The sequence below is a fragment of the Ipomoea nil genome, unplaced genomic scaffold, assembly GCF_001879475.1.
Source record: "Ipomoea nil cultivar Tokyo-kokei standard unplaced genomic scaffold, Asagao_1.1 scaffold2165, whole genome shotgun sequence".
Taxonomy (NCBI): Eukaryota; Viridiplantae; Streptophyta; class Magnoliopsida; order Solanales; family Convolvulaceae; genus Ipomoea; species Ipomoea nil.
The window spans coordinates 3,103,243-3,123,986 of NW_017618593.1; the positions used below are offsets into that span (position 1 = coordinate 3,103,243).

Below are 20,744 nucleotides of genomic sequence, written 5' to 3' on the forward strand. Positions count from 1 at the left end.
CCACCTGCCAAGGTCCCACTGGAACGTGACTATGAAGAAGGGATTACTTCGGGAAAAGTCCCAAGAACACACAGGTTCAAGTCCCAACAATCCCATGCTCACGTGAACAACAAAAGGGACTTGAATACATAGAATGACTCATCAAACAATGTTATTGAACCCTAAACACGAGTTCTAAATGAGTTAAGACTCTCGCATGTCCTTCATTGTTTCTTAGTAGCTTGGATCTGGTTTCCAACTAGCAACCTCGTAACCTTTACAGGGTAGTCGGTTATAAACCAGGCTTGTCTTTTCCTTGCCTTGACTAATGGCAAGCCTTCTTGGTTTTTCTTGAAGTTCGGCTTGTCACCCGGTCCCTGTTTAATCCTTTAGTGACCAAATGCTTAGTGATGTCTTTCTCTTCCTTGGAATGCATTTGGTTGACTGCTCTCGACGTCGCATGGCGTTTGGCAATTTTGTGTGTCACATGTACTTCTTACGGTGCTTTAAAACCATCAAGGTCCTCATTCCAAAGTAAGATCTTTATTGTAGGGAAGCTTAGTGCATGATAGTTTCCACGCGTCCGTTGCCGCTACTTGACACTCCGAGTCCTTTTTAACAACTATCCTAACACCAACCTAATAAGCATCAACCCTCATGTCACTTAGACGAGGCAAGGGGTTTACAACACTTGTAGGGTTTTAGCAAGCGTTCGCAAGGGAGGGATACAGGTTTAGAGCCATGGCAATGATTCCAAGCTCATAACGATTTAAGGTTTTCCAAGGATAAATTAGGTACAACAAAGAGTGAGTGAAGGCATAACGGGTGTTTAATTGCTTTCAAGGATAATCAAGGATTTGAGGCAAGGGTTTCAACAATTAGGAATATCGAGAGGCTGAGATTCAAGGGCGAATGATATTTTAAGCTAAGGCAAAGGGTCCACAAGTCAACATGGCATACTTACCTCGAACGAAAGATTTAAGAAAAGGCATTGTTCAAGCACTACTTCTCTTCCTTGCGTTTAATTGGCGTTCTAGTTCTCTTTACAGGTGGTCTCCCACTTCCGTTACTCCTTTTCCCGGATCTGTTCCTGAATTCCCCGTTGTAGAAGTTGGATTCGGTGAAGGTCGGCGGTGCTAGCACACGCCTCGTCGAGGGTCGTAGGATCTTCTTCCCCTGCGAAGATAGGCGGATGATGGTTCGAGACTTGGCAAGCCATGTCTGGGTTCCCGCTTGGGGTGGTCAGTTGTTGTTATCAAGGATGGTGTTGCTCAACGTCTAGGCGACCCGAGTCAACTGTTGTAGGTTCTGGGTTTACACCATTCATGGGATTTTAATAAGGATTCCAAAGGGGAGGGGTATAATATTAGGGCAACGGCAATGATTCCGATGCTCCTAATGATTTTGGGTTCCCAAGAATTCGAGTTGGGTACAACGAAGGGTAAGCAAAGGCATAATGGATGTCGGTCGTTCCCAAGAATAACCAAGGGTCATAAGACACGACTATAATGAAATAGAAATATAAGGCGAATGGGATTCGGAGATTAATAGTTCAAACGAGGCAAGGGACGGAATAGACTCAACTTACTCCAAGGATTAACCAACAGTGTCTGTTCATCCGTTGCTTCATTTCCTTGTATCAATAGACGTCCTAATTCTCTTTTCCCATTTCATCTCTATTGTAATCTTTTCGTATCGAGCTTACTGTGGGATGTATGCCGCTTACTCGAATCGGGGGTCGTGGTGATTGAATTCAGGTTGTCAGTGAAGCAGTCTATCTTCTTCGGGTTGACCGCATGTCCAGATGTAAACGCCACATCTTAACTGCTCTACTTTAATAGACATCTGAATCTTCCTTCTTCTTAGTCACAGTCTTTACTAAGTCTTGGTCAGGTCTTTAGAGGGAACCAGAACGAGGGGTTTTACCAAGTAAGTGTACACTACTCGGTTACGGAGGTAAACTTTCCTACTTACCTGGTGTCTTAACTAAAAGGACTAAAGCTGAGCAAGGAATAGGTATAGGAAACTTAATTGAAAGCGATAAATGAACTCACAACCTCATCGCGCGTCCTAAGTACTTAAATACCTAGAGTTCAAGCTTAATGTCCTAAGGTCTTGTCTTAAGAGTCTTATCCTAGGGTCAAACTTAGGCTCTGATACCAACTGTAACACCCCTAAAATTTAAAACTTGGAATGCTTATGAAATAAAGGCAATACTATCATTAAATCTCGAAACAGGGCATAACTAAACATAAGTGTTGGGGTGCTATGCCACATCTGAGCTGGAGAACTCAGATGCACAGGCTAAACTATCTAAACATCAGAAATCCTCAAATCAATGTCAAGTACATTATCATGGCACGCAGGCCAATAAGGAACTAAACTAGCTAAGCCTCGGGTCCTCTAACGCGCTCTAGAACTACTCATCTGTGCCTGAAAGCCAAATATATATGTTCAGCGAATGATGCTAGTAACCCACTCCAACGCGTTAAATACAATATAGGTATATATATATATATATATATATATATATATATATATATATATATATATATATATATATATATATATATATATAAGGAAAACCATTTTGAAGCCGGAATACATATATACTTATGAAACTCTACTTTAAAACCGAGAATAGACTCAAGCAAGCAAGGGTTGGCACATTCATCAAGCACATAAAGATACTAGCATGCACCCTAAAGTCTCAGGATTATTTCATATCAATCATATCAGTATTCAATCACTATTTCAATCACGTATACACATTTGGTGGTGCCGCAGGACCCTTCACGCGCTCATACACGAAGTGCCAGTGCATATAGCTCTGGCATGGCCGCGAAGCACCCTGCCTGTACCGCAGCACAAGGAGATTGATCGCAACCAATCGATGAACCGCAGCTCATTTATAACGTTTGATCGCAACCAACGGTGGACCGTAGCCCGAATAGTATGTATATCTGATCGCAACCAGATTATGGACCGCAGCCCTATGTATATATATAACCAACCGATCGAAACCGGCCGGGTTAACAGCCGATGGTTCTCAACCCATCCAAATGCCTGTATAGCCAATTGATCGCAACCAATTTGGGAATCATGCACAAATAACACATAGCCAAGCACATGCAACCCACATTAACACATAAGGATGGGGAAATCATACATATATATCTTATGCGTGGTCAACCACATTACTAGAGATACGCCTAAGGGTTCATGCACCTTTCTCCTAGGCCAATGGGATACCAATTCAACTAGCACGCAATACACAAGTCTCTTTTATCCTACAAACGGTACCCGATATATCAAACTAGACTCAAGCACGACAATGTTCCACACAGGGAAACATCAAACGGGGAAAACCACCATGTTCCACACTGGAATTCCAGCGGGTGGCCGGCGGGTGGAGGGCCACCCGCCGGCGACAAACTACGAGGCAGCGGGTGCCCGCTGCTAGGCGGTCTCACGGGGCAGCGGGTAGGTGGCGAGTACCCCTGCCCCCACCAACCCCCCACTAACTCCTAAGTAATAATTCGGTCCCGGGATCCCTCGTGGAACCCGAAACCATGTCCAGACACACTTAAACACAAACAACGACACCCCGTAATCAAGTAATGGATTAAAACCAAGAATCACATTAAATACATCCTAACACGACTCCTAAACATGCCAAGACTCAATACCCAATCATGCAAAATCCCACCCAAACATACCAAGAATACCACAATACGAAATCCACGTTTTAACCCTAGGGCTCTAGTCATAATTAAAACACAAGACTGTTTATATAATTTATCTTAGAATCAAGAACATCAAGATTATCACATAAGCATCAAGATCAACATATAAACATCAAGATATCTCATAAGCATCAAGATTATCTCATAATCATCATATCAATCTTAGGCAAAGCCTTATCAAGACGCAAGCATAGAATCAGATATCAATGGAGCCAATGAAGAAGAGTATAGCAAGGAAAATAGGTTTTGTTGAGACATGGGTTACCTCTTAGCCTTAATTAATCCTCCCTTGGCTATTAAGGTTCTTCTCTAAGATTTTCATCTGATTGATCTCCCTAGGCTTGGTGGTGGAGAATCTCCTAGGAATATTTTCGTGTAATATAACTATGGGTGGTAAGGGTTCTAATTGCTTTCTAATCCCCTATTTATAGAATCAGAAATCCTAATCATAATCTGAATAATAAAGGCCTACTTTCTTTATTCCTAATAGATATATAGGTCTAGGATTCCTAATTAGAATCTGACTAGTAAAAGGTTTACTCTCTTTATTCCAAATAGGCTTAAGACTCTAGTTTAGGCAAGGGTCAACAATCCATGGTGGACCACATTAATTAATTAAAGGGAATCCTAACCAAATTAAATCCTTTTTAATTATTATTAACGAAATTAATTAAATTATTAATCCGGGATTGAAGGCCGTAACACGGGGTGTAACACCCTCCCCCCCTTACAGGAAGCTTCGTCCCCGAAGCTTAGAAATCATTACGGGGATAATGAGTCAAAACTAGTACGGTGGTCATATAGAGAAAGTGTTCTACGGGGAAAATATATAATTATATATCTATGTTTACTGAGTTTTTGGGAACGATTGGGTTAAAAGGATAAAGAGAGTGGACGATTCGGGTTTCAAACATGCGGACAAGGTAATTTGGGAAGTAGGATCAAGGTTTTCAAAAGTACAGGGGTTACTCGGAGGTAATGGTTGGAACCGAAATAAGGCCGGGGTAGCCATAAGGTTGGAACTTGAAACTGTGATTCTTGGGACATGTAGTTGTCACTATGGCATGTAGTTGCCAATGTGTGAATGTGTACTCTTTGCTAATGAGCATGTCTTGATGTATTCTACTTTGTGATCAGTAGAATGCATCTTGAGTTGTATTGTCTTTCATGATTCTTGTCTTGTTGTTGTCGTAAGGATGTTGATTTCCTTTCTTTTTGAGAGTGTGAATGAGTCCTTGAAGTTGACTTCTCTCTTGGCTTTGAAATGATATATACTGTATTCTGTTTCGAAAATGGTTTTGACTTATACTTATCTATATATGCTATTTAACGCGTATTGATGGGTTACCAGCAATGTTTGCTGACCGGGTGTCATCCCCATGTTATGTTTTCCTTGTTCTACAGTTTTTTAGTAGAGACCCGAGAACGCTAGACTAGAGCTTTAGATAGTTTTATCCTTTGTCTAGACGTTGTGTATTGAGCGGCATGTGTGCCTTGACTCTGTTTACTTTGACAAATGGTTTAGTTTTCCCGCCTGTGCATCTTTTAGTATTAAAGATGTGGCATAATGCCCCCGTATAGACTTGCTTCCGCTTTGGTTTAATGGTTTATTAGATTACTTTTCTCTTGCAATTAAGTTTTAAATTATGGTAAAAATCGGGGGTGTTACAGTTGGTATCAGAGCCTAGGTTTGAGCCTAGGATGTTAGAGTCTGGACTTTAAGAAGTTAAGTGTAGTTTGAGACCCTAAGATGACCCTTAAGTATCTAAGTGTTTAGGACTTAGGACTTCTAGGACGCGTGGTGAATTCTCCGCTCCACGAACAGCATAACAGAATGGGGTTGTAGAAAGGAAGAATCGAACCTTGCAAGAAATGGCAAGAGTAATGCTACATGCCTCACATCTGCCACAACGTTTCTGGGCATAAGCAGTGCATACTGCCTGTCATACAGTCAATAGTTTCTATCTCAGACCCGATACCTCTCAGACGCCATACGAGATATAGAAAGGAAAAAAGTCAAACTTGAAATACTTTCATGTGCTTGGAACCAAGTGCTATGTTCTAATTGACCGAGAACAAAGAGGAAAGTTCGAACCCAAGAGTGATGAGGGAGTATTTCTTGGATACTCACCAAACAGTCGAGCCTATAGGGTCTACAACAAAAGAACTCAAACAGTCATGGAGTCAGTAAATGTGGTTATTGATGACAATCCAAAAGAATCAAATGAAGCATCTATGATTGATCCTGCATCAGACGCCCATATCAGTGATCCGCCAAAATCGTCTGACACAGCCAAACTGACTGACACACATGAATCATCAGAAGAAGATGAGGGTAATCCAGAAAAGGACAAATTGCTTTCTGATGGAGATGGAAAAAATAAGCCCACCAGAACTCAGAAAAATCATCCATCAGACAACATAATTGGTGATCCAACAGATGGAATGCACACTAGAAGCAGGGTGAGAAGTAATCTGATAGAAATAGCTGGTTTTGCCTGTTACACCTCAAAAATAGAGCCAAAAAATGTGAAGGAAGCCTTGCAGGATGACTTATGGGTTAAGGAAATGCAAGAGGAACTACATCAGTTTGAAAGAAATCATGTGTGGGATCTTGTTCCAAGACCTGTCAGTATAAACATAATCGGAACAAAGTGGATTTTCAAAAACAAAACTAATGAAGCAGGTAACATTGCAAGAAACAAACCTCGTTTAGTTGCTTAAGGGTATACTCGGATAGAAGGAGTTGACTATGATGAAACATTTGCACCTGTTGCTAGGTTGGAGTCAATCAGAATCTTACTAGCAATAGCATGCATACTGGGTTTCACACTGTTTCAGATGGATGTCAAGACAGCATTCTTGAATGGTTATTTGCATGAAGATATCTATGTGGCACAACCTAAGGGATTTGAAGATCCAGTTCACCCAACTCATGTCTACAAACTTCGGAAAGCTCTCTATGGACTCAAACAGGCTCCAAGGGCATGGTATGAACGACTGATGCAGTATCTATTACATCATGGTTATGATCGAGGGAGTGTGGACAAAACATTGTTTGTCAAGACCACTGGAAGTCATGTTACAATTGCTTAGACCTACGTGGACGATATTGTGTTTGGGTCTACTCTACAGAAGTATACTGATGATTTAGTGGAAGTCATGAAGAAAGAGTTTGAAATGTCCATGGTTGGTCAACTGACTTACTTCCTAGGTCTTCAAGTTAAACAAAGTTCCGAAGGATACTTTATCTCCCAAGAAAAGTATGCTAAGAACTTGGTTAAGAAGTCTGATCTGGAATCATGTAAGACACCTAGGAATCCTATTTAAACCTCTACAAAGCTGTCTAAAGATGATGTAGGTCCGTCAGTAGATTCCACAGTCTATCGAAGTCTGATTGGAACTCTGCTCTATTTAACAGCCAGTCGTCAAGACATAATGTTCAATGTTGGCATGTGCGCTAGATATCAATCAGCTCCCAAAGAGTCACATTTGATAGCTGCTAAACGGATTTTGAAATACATCAAGGGTACAATTCAATATGGAATATGGTATTCCAAAGACAGTGAACTGAGTCTGATTGCATACTGTGATGCCGATTGGGCAAGAAACATTGATGACAAAAAAAAACATCTGGTGGATGCTTCTTTGTTGGGAAGAACTTAGTATCATGGCTAAGTAAGAAACAGAATTCAATTTCCCTGAGTACAGCTGAAGTAGAATACATAGCAGCTGGAGGATGTTGCACTCAACTTGTCTGGATGAAGCAGATGCTGCTGGATTATGGTCTCTCTCAAGACTCTGTGACACTTTACTATGACAATATCAGTGCCATAAACATTTCAAAGAATCCAGTTCAACACTTCAGGACCTAAAATATTGATACAAGGCATCACTATATCAGAGATTTGGTTGAAGCAAAAGAGATAGAATTGGAATATATTCAGACAGATAAACAACTGGCAGACATACTGACTAAGCCTCTGGATGCAAATTGGTTAGAGATTCTCAGATCTGCTCTGGGGATCTGTAGGATGGATTGTTAAGGCAGATTGGTAAACCAGAAGAAGGGTTTTGAATTTCTAAGCTTCGAGTCAAATTTCAAAATTTCATTTCCTAAATTAACCCGCTTCTGTTTTGTTAAGTATGTTCTTAACCTAGTTTACCTACATTAAATTGCCTTTTTCAAATTTCAAATCTTCCGTTTAATCCCTAAAAAGAAGCTATACCGTTGCGTCAATCACATCATAGCTGCATACATCTTGTCAGCCGCATTGATTATCATTCCTCACCCTTGGGATTATATCTTTCGTATGATCACCCTTAGTGGAAAAAGAAATCCCAACTCAACTCTGTCTTCTCCGTCAACTATCTCCTAAATATCTCTACCTAGGGTTTGTCTTAATCTCTCTCTAAAAAATCTAGCAGCCATGGCCGATGCGATGAGAAACATAATAATCAAGTTGGGAAGGAAGAATCACTCACCAGAAAGTTCTCTAAAGCATGTGAATATGCTTCTCCAGCTAGCGATGAAGAAGAAACTGAAGTTGGACCCTGTTCTTCGAGATGAAATCCTTGTCACGGTGATATCTGACTATCCGGAGTTCTATGAACATTGGTCAGATGAAGATACAAGCAACCTTTTGGTGATGGCTTCTGAAGCAGATGATGACATAAGCCCAGCCACCATTGATGAACCAGAGGATGGGAATCGTGCGGGGGCATTCCTCAAATACTTTACACAGAGGGCTTTGGAATGGGAGGAAATTTCTCGACGACGGGCAGAAGCACATCCTTTGTATCTTCAAGTACCCCAGGAGGAAGCTCAGCGACGAAGAGAGTTTCTACAAAACAGGTCAAACACTTCTAATACTCCTATTGAAATTTCCCCTGATAAGCCTTCTTAGTTGTTATCTGTTGATGTTGACCCTGATCTACCTACTGAGAAGTCTGATATTAATCTGGAGTCTCTAGAGCTCTTATTACCTGCTAAGTCTAATGTATCTGATGTTCCACCCCAGTTATCCACTATTGAAACATCTGAGTCTGTAAAACCTGTTGTTGTGGTTGAATCTAAGGGCATTGTCCCAAAGTCTGATGATATTGATGAGTCAAATCTAGTTGTTTTATCTTCTGATATTGATCGTCTTGTGGTTCCTGTTGACCCTGAATCCACTATATCTAATAAGCCCTCTGTTGAGAAGTGTCCGGTTGAAAATCCACATAAGGAGTCTGTTGTTCCTCTCTCTGGACAGTCAGAAAGCCCTCGTCCTTATGAGTTAGTTGATAGTGTTCCTATCTATACATCTTCCAGTCTGGCTGAGAGTCTAGATCACATTCGTCACTTTGCGGCTTTACCCTCTGCTTCAGTACCTGAGCCATACAAAATGATACAACCAAAGCATGATCCTTCTATTCCAACAGACAGTGATGATGAAAAAATACTGGCTAAAGTGTATGGTTCCAAGGCTCCATCCTCTGATCCAAATGAGTTTCTATTAGTGGTAGAGACCGCTCACCCAGATTCAACAACTTTCAAAGTCATAGAAATCACCAAGCTCCTGGCCTTTTCTACTGTCCATGGGTCTGAGACTAGTAATTCTGTGTCCCCAAGTCCTACAAAGAGCTCACCTGTAAGAGAGACTCGGAAGTCAAAGAGAAAAGGGGTTCTAGAGAAAGTTGATGTGGATACTGGTGATGAGCCTACAAAGTCTACTCAGCCAGAGAAGAAGAGAAGGTCGGCTGATTCTAAGAAAGCTGAAAGTGATCCCCCAGTCAGAACAAGTATTCAAGACCCTGCGATCGTTAAAGGTAAAGCTCCTACAGCTGCTCCATCCACAAAAGGTAGGAAAATGAAAGTTGTTACAAAGCCAAGAGGAAGAAGTGTTACCCCTGATGTACAGAATGCTCCTATTGAAGTTCCAGAGAGTCCTGATACTTCTGTCTACAAGCCACAGTTTGTCTCTGATGCTGCACAAGACAAATGGTCTACAATGGTGAAACGAGAGCTGATTGTACAGAGATCGGTTGATGAGAATCAGCTGAATTCAGTGTGTGATGTATTGCCCCTTCTGCGTGAGGTTGGTTTGCTACAGACAGTGACATCTGTATGTGCCTATTCGAAGCTGCTGACTTATGAATTCTACTGCAACCTGAATGAAGAGATTGACGATCTGACTAGTAAGAGGTGTATGCAAATCTTCATTAGGGGTTCTTGGTATGTGTTTGGGCTTGATGCGATCAACCAGTATTATGGATTGAAGTCAGTTGATGAAGATGAAATTACTGACTGGGATCTGGTTGCTAAGACCCTCACTGGAGGACTGACGTTTGAATGGTCGAGTGGTGATAATGATACCTTGTCCAGTTCTCAATTCACCTCCAAGTTTGTTATCCTCCACCGTATTGCTCTGCACAACTGGCTGCCATATGCGCATTTTCATACAGTCTGTAAGCCTCTAGCTGCTCTCCTGTTTCGAGTTGGCACCAAGATAACCGTGGATCTAGGGAAATGGATCTTCTCTCATTTCCTCGCTTTGATCCATCCCAGAGAGCAAAAGGTTAAGCTTCCTTATCCCAATCTTATTTTTGGTGTGCTAACATCCCAGGGTTTGATTCCGATGCCAAGTGAGATAATTGCTCCTTCTCTACTCTATACTGTGGATCCACGTCTTTCGACTGGCAAACACATCAAGGATGTTACGCCCGTTGATGCTCCGAACACTTCTGAGGCTGATCTTGTTGTTGATACCCCCTACGGTCGAGATTTGCAGCTGTCCTTACGATTGAAGGCTCGTGTGTCTGAGCTGCAGACTATGGGTAACATTATCTCAAATTAGCTCAATGTGGCCCGTACAGAGCTGGCGACTGTCCTACTCCGAATGGGTCTTTCTGAGTCTGCTGCTGGTGAAGCTTTGAAGTCTGACAATGGAGGTCCCTCTAATGCTTAATGAGTCCTTTGTCTATCATTTGCAAAAAGGGGGAATACTATACTCAGGGGAAGTATTTGTGGTGGTTGAAGTACCTTCTGGCCCTATCTGGGCGTTTTTTTTTTTTTTTTTTTTTTTGTGAAGAAATGGTTTGATCTATGTCTTGATCCAGCACGGGTTGTGTGCTGATGTTTTTATGGGTTGTAATCAAACAATATTTCTTTTTGCTATAACTGTTGCCAGTACAAGCCCTTTTATTATGTTCTTCTCTATCTTTAGTTGAGATATTTCATCTTGAGTTGAGTTGTTTTGCCAAATAATAGCCAAAGGGGGAGTTTGGTAGTGTTTTATTTCTTTAAGAAAAACCCCAACATATAATTGGCAATATTATTATGGCAAATTAAGATAGGGTTTAGCTTGGTGTCTGTTTGTCCTTGAAGAAGACTGACTGATCAGTACAATCAACAGACGCGGTTATGAGATGATGGTTTTGGAAAGAATATCAGCGAATCAGCTTGAGAGGTATGGACCAAATCTTAAGATTTCTTTCTTCACAAAAAGTCCTACCATCTACAATCAGAGGTATATTTGGAGAGTGTCCAAATCAAATAAGTATATATATTCTTATTCGCTCAGAAGTTAGGGTTGCATTGATTGAAGCCGCAACGCTCTATACTAAACAGAATACACATCTCTGGTTGTCATGCCTCTTCTCAAGGCAATAAGTTCTTGGTGATTATGAAGAAGAACTTGAGAAGTATCAACGTTGCTTATACGATAGGACGCGAAGATCACTCAGTTGTGGGAACAACGTGGGACTGCGTCATTGAAGCGGACTGCATCAGAGTTAGCTCTCCAGTTGAAGGGATTTCATTAGACTTCTGCATGCGTGGCTCTCCTACTTCAACAATCCACTAAACCTTTGTAGACTGGGTACTGACCTTGTGTGGGGCACTTGGGTGAGATTGTTTTTTCTCTACCTTTGTACATTGGATTATGAGTTAGTGGATTGGACGCATCGGTGATCGTCCCCCAGATGTAGATACACACTTTATCGAACTGGGTAAACAAACATATGTGTTGATTTACTTTCTGCCTTAGTCTTCCGCTTTATGCGTTATCTGCCGTTCTATCTGAATGACTGCTTAATCGAGAATCTGAGTCAGTCAGTCCATTATTCAGTTTACTAGAAACTAAATCAATATCCAGATTAAGAGAATATGCAAAATTACATAATTGATAGGTTTATTTATGTGCCTTGTCCACATACATCGGTAGTTCTTTCCAAAGAATTGTTGAAATGTATATTTGATTGGAATATTGAAAGAAAGTTGTCAACTTTGACTGTTGACAATTGTTCAACAAATGATGGTATGATTGAACTCCTTGTATCCAAGCTAAATCCTAGCCATCTTTTATTGCGTGGGAAGTTAGTTCACATGTGTTGTTGTGCACACATTTTAAATTTGATTGTTCAAGATGGGCTAAAGATTATGAGTTCGGGATTAGAAAGTATAAGAAATAGTGTTGCCTTTTGGTTAGCCACACCAAAAAGACAACAAACTTTTAAAAAAATGCAACACATTTGGGAATTGAATATTCAAAGCAATTAGTGCTTGATTGCAAGACCGATGGAATTCAATACATTTCTAATGCTTAGTGTTGCTTTGGAATGCAAGGATGTTTTTTATCGTTTGGAACAAAGAGAAAATATTTTTACTTGTGCACCACTAAAAGAAGATTGGGAGTTAGCTGAAGAAATGTGTAAGAAATTGAAGTTGTTCTAAAAAGCTTCAAATGCATTTTCAGGGAGGAATTATCCAACATTTAATGTGTTTTTTTCCTTGATGTGTGAGATCAAATTCTCTTTGAGAAGTTGGGTGAAATCTTCTGATTTGGGTGTGGTAAAAATGGCTGAAAATATGATAAATATTGGGAATCAATGCATGTGATTATGGCAGTGGCTACAATTCTTGATCCAAGATATAAGTTTAAGATAATTGACTATTTCTTTGTGGAATTCTATGGAGAAGCAGCTGCTTAAGAAATCACAAGGGTTTAAAAATATTGTTATGAATTGTTGCATGAGTATGAAAATTCCTCTCATGTTGGCAAAAGCACCAAATATTCATCTAATGTTCCAATTGAGGATGTGAATGAAGGAGATTGTTTTCTCTCAGGATTTAAGTCCTATTTGAATAATTCTAAAACAACGGGCTTGAAATCAGAGTTGGATCAATATTTGGAGGAAAAAGTATTGCCATTAGCTAATGACTTTGATATTTTAGTTTTGTGGAGAGGTGTTGGACTCCGCTATCCAGTGTTGCAAAAGATTGCCAAGGATATTTTAGCTATTCCAATTTCTATTGTTGCTTCGGAATCAACTTTTAGCACCGGTGGTAGATTGGCGAGTCCTCATCCAATCGTTATGCCATGGAACTGTGTTCATCATCCATGGTGAACACGGTCCCAAACCGTTATCTTTCACCAATCTTTTTTTTTTTAATTAACAGCACGACTTTTCTTCTTCATATTCACATTTTGCGATTTCACTTCCTCTTCGCGCAAGTTTCTTCCATACTCATAAATTATGAATGTGCAGGCATGAATTTATGAATGTGCAGTTATAAAATTATGAATTTTCTTTTATGAGATTATGAATTTCTGTTATGAAATTATAAATTTTCTGTTATGAGATTATAAATGTACAGAAAATTCATAATTACATAACTGTAAATTCATAATCTCATAACAGAAAATTCATAATTTAATAAATGTAAATTCATAATCTGAACATAGAATGCAAAACGCCGTTAACAACACATTAACTATTTTTTTTTCGGTAAAAACGATGCCGTTTAGGACCGTGTTTACCAAACATGGTGAACAAGTTTCCACGGCATAATTTACGGTCCTCATCGTAGTAGACTTCATCCAAATACTTTGGAGGCATTAGTGTGTGGTCAAAATTGGTTGTTCAAAGGTATTAAAGGTAATAAAATTTACTCAAATGAAATTTAATAGCAAATAATTATTACTTTTCTTTAGTTTACTTGATATAATTTGTTATTTTGGAGGTAAACTTTCCCAGGAAAATGATGCATGCAACACTATTCATGATGATTATGAAAATGAAGAGGACTTAGAAGAAATGGAGGTACATCTTAAGTTATAAATATAACATAATTTATGTATTAAATTTAATACGATAAAATGAAATCGACATGAATTATTTTTAATTATTTTGAATCTTTGATTCATTTTTTTAGATGGCAGACTTGGCAGTGGAGATTTGAAGAACTAGTGTTGAAGTCTATAACTACTTTTTTGTACTAAGTCGAGGATTTGAAGCACTAATATAATTCATGAAGATTTGAAGCATTAAACTTGAAGTATTGTATAGATTTTTGGGTAGTAAGGGAATGTCCTAACTCACTAATATTACAGCTTCTAATTATTTTTTGGTGCTAGTGACTAAGATTTTATACACTAATGTTGAAGTTGGAAGCAAATGTAATATTCAAGTTGGTAATTATTTGATGAAGACTTTGATGCACTAATATTATAAATTGTAGTAATAAAATTTTTATTAGATGTAAGTTTCATATTATTAATGAGACTAAGGTTACATGCAAAATCCCTATGAAAATTTCTCACACCCACAAAATCTCTACGGGGACGAGTATGAAAAGAATTTTTATTTCTCACGCACGTGCAGATGCAGGTATGAGAAGTGGGGTGGGATTGCGGGGGCAGGCTCCGCCCTGCCTCATTGCCATCCCTAGGTTAGGTTCTTAAACGGTTAAACATATAAGTTTACCTTATAATTTGCCTAAAATACGGGGTTTGCTCATAATTTTGTTTTATCAACCATCAAACTCTAGACGAACACTAACGCCGTCAACCTGTGGACCGACTCTTATTAAAGGGTCTTAAACACTTAAACCCCTTTAAAGCCTTTTCTCCGTTACAGCCCCACCGGAGATTTCTCAAACTCCGCTAGCAATGGAAAACCAAGAGGTTTTGTACGAAACCCTAAGCCCGCTCTACGGCGACGCTTCTGCCGAGCAAACGCCGCCTGCATCTCCGGCGCATTCTGATAACCTTGAGCAATACGTCGTTTTTCGCAACGAAATTTCTCTGTACTCAACGCAATTCCCCTCGCCGGAGGCCGCCGCGCAGGATTATTTTTCTCTCGATGCAGACGCAGAGGTCGATGAACTGAAGCTCAGTTCATTCTCGACGCCATCTCCAGCTTCTGTACCGGTGCCGGTTAAGGAGCCGGCGAGGACGATCGAAGGAAACTGGTTTCGCGCCAACTGTAGTTTCCGAAGCCCTATGCTTCAGCTCCACAAAGGTATTGCCTTTTGTTTGGTTTAGCTTGAATCACACCACAATAGGCTTCATTATTCCTGTTAATTCTCGCTAATTGGGACAATGAGCATTTAGTTTGCGTTTTATAATGCCCCATTGTGAATAACCGCTGAACAAACTTACTATACAAAAGAAACTGCGAGTCTCATTCTCTTTGTTTCAGTGACTACAAAAGTACTGTATAAGTCAGGTTTTGGTAATTTGAATACAGTTCGGTTCCTAACTTGTTGTCTGCAAGATTGCAGAAATATTAGATTTTTGTGATTTCCTGTCACCAAGTCAAGAGGAACAAGCAGGACGGAATGCAGCAGTAGAACGTGTCTTTAATGTCATCAAGTATATCTGGCCCAAAAGCAAGGTCTCTCTACCTTATAATTAATTAATATTATGCCACTTCTGTCTTTTGTTCACTATAAGTGTAGCCCTGCATGTATGTCTTATCTATGAATTCATTAAGGTTCCTCACAGAGAAATGTCTACTTGTATTTCGTTTCAGCCAGAAGTTTTTGGGTCTTTCAGGACAGGGTTGTATCTTCCATCTAGTGATGTTGATGTAAGTTTGTTATTACTGTTTACTTAATGTTAATTACTTAATTGTGAACCTGTTTTCATCTAGGGCTTTCAGATCTGTTGAGGTCCATTTTTTGGATATATGATGTTAACTGCTAGTACTAGGACTCTGATCTGTCTCTATGTTAACATCTGCTTGGAGTCCAGAAAGAATGCCATTGGCCATTGCTGTAGTGCTGTTAGCCTTGGCTGTTAAAATATCTCTTGGTTAGTCCCTTAGGGGAAATTGAATAAAAGTGGAACAGTATAGAGAATATTAGCATGGCCATTGTGTGAGGATAACACACTAAAATTGAGAAATTGTTCGAAATTATACTTATCATTATGTGTGTGTGTATCACTGTATCTTGGCCAATACCACATGCAGATATACAGACAAAAACTTAGATTATTGTTTTCACTTCTAATCACATTCTCAAGCTGTATGGTCTGCAAAATGATCCAAAATCTTTGTTTCTAACCTCTTTATAAGGTGTTTCAACACAAAGGGTTAAAGGCTAGGGGTCTTCTCATTGGGGTTTCTCTCTGATGTACGCCAAAAAAGGCCTCTTTATAATGATTCAAGACTCCTTGAAACAAGAACATGTACTTGAAATAGACTTTATAATTAGTATCATTTCTTGCTTATTGATCAAATATACTAAGAGAATTGATATCTCTTGGTGGTGGTGAAAAAAAGTGCATTTGGGATGCAGAGAGCTTATGTCTTTGTCATCACAATGCTTGTTTGACTTGGTGTTCTGCTATTGAAATTCAAATAAAAAATCTGGATGGCTGTTGAGTTGTAGGTTGTTATTTTGGCGTCAGACATCAGAAGTCCTCAAATTGGGTTACATGCTCTGTCCAAAGCCCTCTCACAAAAAGGAATAGCCAAGAAGATACAGGTAGACTCCATTTCGTTGTAAACCTCACCACCAGTTGATTTCTTAGTCCTGTTCTTATGTTTTTGTGTTGTCTAAAATCAGGTGATTGCCAAGGCTCGTGTGCCAATAGTCAAATTTGTGGAAAAAGAAAGTGGCATTGCATTTGATATAAGGTTTGTATCCTCTCACTCTGCCGTTTTGTTTTATTTTCTTTGTATCGTTTTGTTCTCTATTTAACTATGACCTACTTTAACCTGATTACAGTTTTGATGTACAAAATGGACCAAAAGCTGCAGAATTTATTACGGTGTGTTATTTTAGCTCCTCTAGTCCCTAGGACAACTATACTAACAAAAGAAGAGATATAGACTACTGTAAACTCTCGTTCCTAGTATTATTTTGTTTCTGATACATTCATGATTTCTTTCAGGATGCTGTCTCTAAATGGCCTCCATTACGACCTTTGTGTTTGATTTTGAAAATTTTCTTACAACAAAGAGAGTTAAATGAGGTGGAGTGGTTTTCTTGGCACATATTGTCAACATTTTCCAAGTTGTTTTGCTGACAAGTGATTTTCAGGTTCAGCTATTCTGCTCTGATATGGTGCTCCCTTACATTGTAGGTGTATACAGGTGGGATTGGATCCTATGGTCTTCTTGTCATGCTGATAGCAATGTTGCGGGTAAGTAACTGAATCATGATTTTGAACGGATTGTATTGAGATTAAAACTCTCTGTAATATATTGTTTTCACTCCTGTAAACTGGTAATCCAAAGTTTTTAATTTTCTAGATGCTATGTTTTTCAGAATCACCGTGATTTTCAAGCTTCTAGGGAACAGAATCTCGGAGTGCTTTTGGTAAGCTTCTTTTCATGCACTCAATCTTGCCTTGTTTGGCCAACTTTGTACTCCTTATCTGAGAAATAAAAATCACTGTAGATGTGTTTATCTAAGAAAGACCGCTCTACCTAGTTAAACTGGTAACACGTAGGCAGTGATCATCTCTTGAAGGCAAGGAGGAAAGGAATCGCTTTTCTCCCCCTTCCTTTTGTATGCAAACTTTGTGGGGTGTTATCAACTATGGCCAACTCTATTGTGGTCTGTGGAAGGTGGTGAAGCTGTGAATCTTTATCCGAAACACTTCATCTGCTAAATACAATACACAGGCATTCTCCAGAGGACACACACAAGCTGTACATAAAGGAAAATCCTAGACTGAATCTAATAAACTTAGTTCTTATATTATCAATGATCAATCCAAATGGTTTCTTACTTTATACTAAAAACATGTTCTACTTTGAGGCTTGTCAAGACATGCAATAATTACCTTTATTTTCCTTGTCATCACTGTGCCTGTTTCCTTATCCACCTATCCATTAACTATTTTTTTTCTTGTGTCTCTAATTTGTGATACTGACGGTATAGTTCTGTGATTTCATAGCTTGATGGATTATTTCCACTTTTAGACTTCCTTAGTTCTTTATGGGGATTGGAAATGCTGTGTTTCTCTTATATATAGGTAAGTTTCTTTGATCTTTATGGACGCAAACTGAATACATCTGATGTTGGGCTATCATGCAATGGAGAAGGCACCTTCTTCCGGAAGATCACTAGAGGGTATGTAATTACAAATATCAAAGCACACCATTGTTTATTTGTTTCTGTTCATAATTTGATATTAGATCCTGCAGTTGAAGCAACCTAGAATGAAATTTTTATGTTTCGCCTTTTCCTGTTGCTTAGGTTCTTAAGCAAGGGAAAGCCATATCTCATATCCATCGAGGACCCACAGGTGTGTGTTTGCTTGTTTGTTTTTATTTATTTATTTTGTGTTTACATCTTCATGGGATTAATTCAAGAAATCACTGCATGTGGCATAATTACTTACCACTTTCTCATTTTGTTTTACTGGTCTGATGGGTGTGGGGCTTGGAGTGAAGCCATTATAGATTGGCATTCTAACCTTGTGCCACTCTCAAGGCATTCTCTACTCTCTAGTCAGTTATAGGGGCACGGGGGTTATTTTCATTGGTTCTAATTGAGGGATTAGTTGCTGCTTGTACATTACTCTTCTCTGGCCTCTGATTTTTTAATCCTTGGGTGACAACAGACACCAGAAAATGATGTTGGAAAGAGCTCTTTCAACTATTTCCAGGTTGGTTCCACATTCCTCAAGAATATTATTCTCTTCATCTCTCTTCTTGCATATCATACTGTACTAGTCCCCATTGAGGGGAGGTGCTTCTTAACATGTGTCCATTGGCATTTATTTGTGTACATTGTTGCCTGAGAAATCTGTTGTGATTTGTTTATGTAATGCTAGAGAACTATTCCAATTCTATTCATCCGAACTCTTTAAATCAACATAATTCTATTCTGGTGGATGGTTAACCCCTGGAGCTTTTGTTAATACTGTTTCTATTGAAATCCACCTTGACATATGATTTGTCCTTGACCTTGTGAATTTGAATTGGAATTCCAAGCTCCCATGTCATAAACGAGTGAGGAACTTGATAATGATTAAATAACTTGGAGATCCTTTGTTTTATGTGATATGTATTTGCAAAAGCACTCAGTACTCTTCTCCACAGTTTGTATTTCGATTAGCACTTTTGAGGAGTCTCCCAAGCCCATGACCACTCTAATCTTTGAACCAAATAGATTTCTGGATATCTAGCAATAATCTACTAGCATATCTTCGTATTTGCTGGAATTTTAAATACACGTCTCCATACTTGTGGACCTGCCGTCCTAGGAAAGTAATTATTGAATCAGTTCACTTATGACACAGTTGCTTCCATTGAAGTCAATTTAAGAGCAATCTACTTGTGATATTACTGCAGGTTAAATCTGCTTTTGCAATGGCTTTCATGACACTAACAAATGCAAACGCCATTTTGGAGTTGGGTCCTTCTAGGAGTATACTCGGCATGATAATAAGACCAGACGAGGTGCTATTAGTGCGGAAAGGTGGGTCTGATGGGGACACTACGTTTAATAGCTTGTTGCCAGGTGCTGGGGAGCCACTGCCCCATAGTGATACGCAGGACATATATTATAACTGGCAGTTAAACGATGAAGAAGAACTGCTTCCTCGAGGCGATGGTATTCTGGAAGATATGACTCCACCATCCTCGGGTAAGAAGAGAAAGAAGTCAAAGGAGAAGCATTCTTCTAAGAAGAAGATGAAAGATGATGGACACACAAGTAGTAGATCGAGGAAAGAAAAGGGTACAAAGAAAAAGCGCTGGAAACACGAGGGTTCATCACCACACTACGTGACGTGATTCAGTTTTTGCAGTGTTTTTCATCCAGGGTGTATGTCTGATAATACTCCATGACCACAATCTGGAGACCTGCAAACACTACTAAAATACTGGTTGGCAGAAGGCTCCTGGACATGCGCTGCACATCTCCAGTTCCTATCCTATCCTATCCGGCAGAAATGGATATAACTTGAAGAAATTCTTCCAAAAGTTTTGATTTGATGTTGTATTTTTTATTTTATTTTTTAAAATCTTGCGTTGAAAGTATAACTGAGCAACTCCATTGTTAGCAAAAAAGAACAAATTTTATTTTTCATCATAAGTACACTGTTGTATTCAGATTTAAAAAAAAAAAAAAAAAAAAAAAAAAGCATTTCTTTTTAATAACCCAAAGTTTTCAGCTTTGTTAGATTATTATATCATATATTCCATGAACTTGCCCCAACTCCCAAAGCTGTCGAATTAAATCTTATATGATTATATTCTATGAACTTGCTCCAAGGCCCATGAAGAAGGTAAATTTACCAAACTGAAAAACAACAAATTTTGGTGTACTCTGCCCAGTAGAATTGGCTAGCAATAAAAATAAATAAAAATCCTGCCAGGGAAACATAAAAATATATTGGCCTTGTTTGGTAAAATGGTTGTTAGCTGATAACTGTTAGTTGTTAGTTGATTGTGTTAATTAGAGGGTATATATAGTTGATAACATTAGCTAATTGTAGAAAAGTGTTTGGTAAATTAGCTGTTAGCTGTTTGGTATAATTTCTTTTCTCAAAAAGCTAATTGAAAAAGTTGCTTGTGGTAGCTTTTTCAATTTTAACCTTTTGGAGTTGCAAAAAACTAATCAACCAAATATTTATATTGATATTTTAACTAAATCAAACAATTAATAGTGGTCAAATAAGCCAAAATTGGCCTATAAGCTAATTTTTTACCAAACAAGGCCATTGTCATGTTTGCTAACATAGTTATAAGTTAATTTTGGCTTATTTGATTACTATTAACTGTTTGACT

General features: G+C 39.0%; 1 protein-coding gene and 1 long non-coding RNA gene across 2 annotated transcripts; both read left to right on the top strand.

Moving 5' to 3' along the window:
* The first annotated feature begins 13,715 nt into the window (after positions 1 to 13,715).
* LOC109149973 lies at positions 13,716 to 14,147 on the top strand. The gene is made up of 2 exons (XR_002049057.1): positions 13,716 to 13,811; positions 13,924 to 14,147. It is a non-coding gene; the product is annotated as an uncharacterized LOC109149973 (long non-coding RNA).
* Positions 14,148 to 14,563: 416 nt separating this feature from the next.
* Positions 14,564 to 19,956, top strand: LOC109149990 (non-canonical poly(A) RNA polymerase PAPD5). Its single transcript, XM_019297980.1, has 13 exons — positions 14,564 to 15,011; positions 15,274 to 15,386; positions 15,525 to 15,581; positions 16,387 to 16,482; positions 16,564 to 16,634; positions 16,726 to 16,768; positions 16,892 to 16,972; positions 17,084 to 17,143; positions 17,269 to 17,319; positions 17,981 to 18,078; positions 18,205 to 18,253; positions 18,572 to 18,616; positions 19,305 to 19,956. Exons 1-13 carry the CDS (start codon positions 14,660 to 14,662, stop codon positions 19,746 to 19,748), a joined length of 1,560 nt encoding a protein of 519 aa, XP_019153525.1. The 5' UTR covers positions 14,564 to 14,659; the 3' UTR covers positions 19,749 to 19,956.
* Positions 19,957 to 20,744: the final 788 nt, after the last annotated feature.

Coding starts and splice junctions, on each gene's coding strand:
- LOC109149990 (XM_019297980.1), top strand. CDS start 14,660: ATGGAAAACCAAGAGGTTTTGTACGAAACCCTAAGCCCGCTCTACGGC. Junction 15,582..16,386: donor TTCCATCTAGTGATGTTGAT/GTAAGTTTGTTA, acceptor GTTGAGTTGTAG/GTTGTTATTTTGGCGTCAGA. Junction 16,483..16,563: donor GAATAGCCAAGAAGATACAG/GTAGACTCCATT, acceptor GTCTAAAATCAG/GTGATTGCCAAGGCTCGTGT.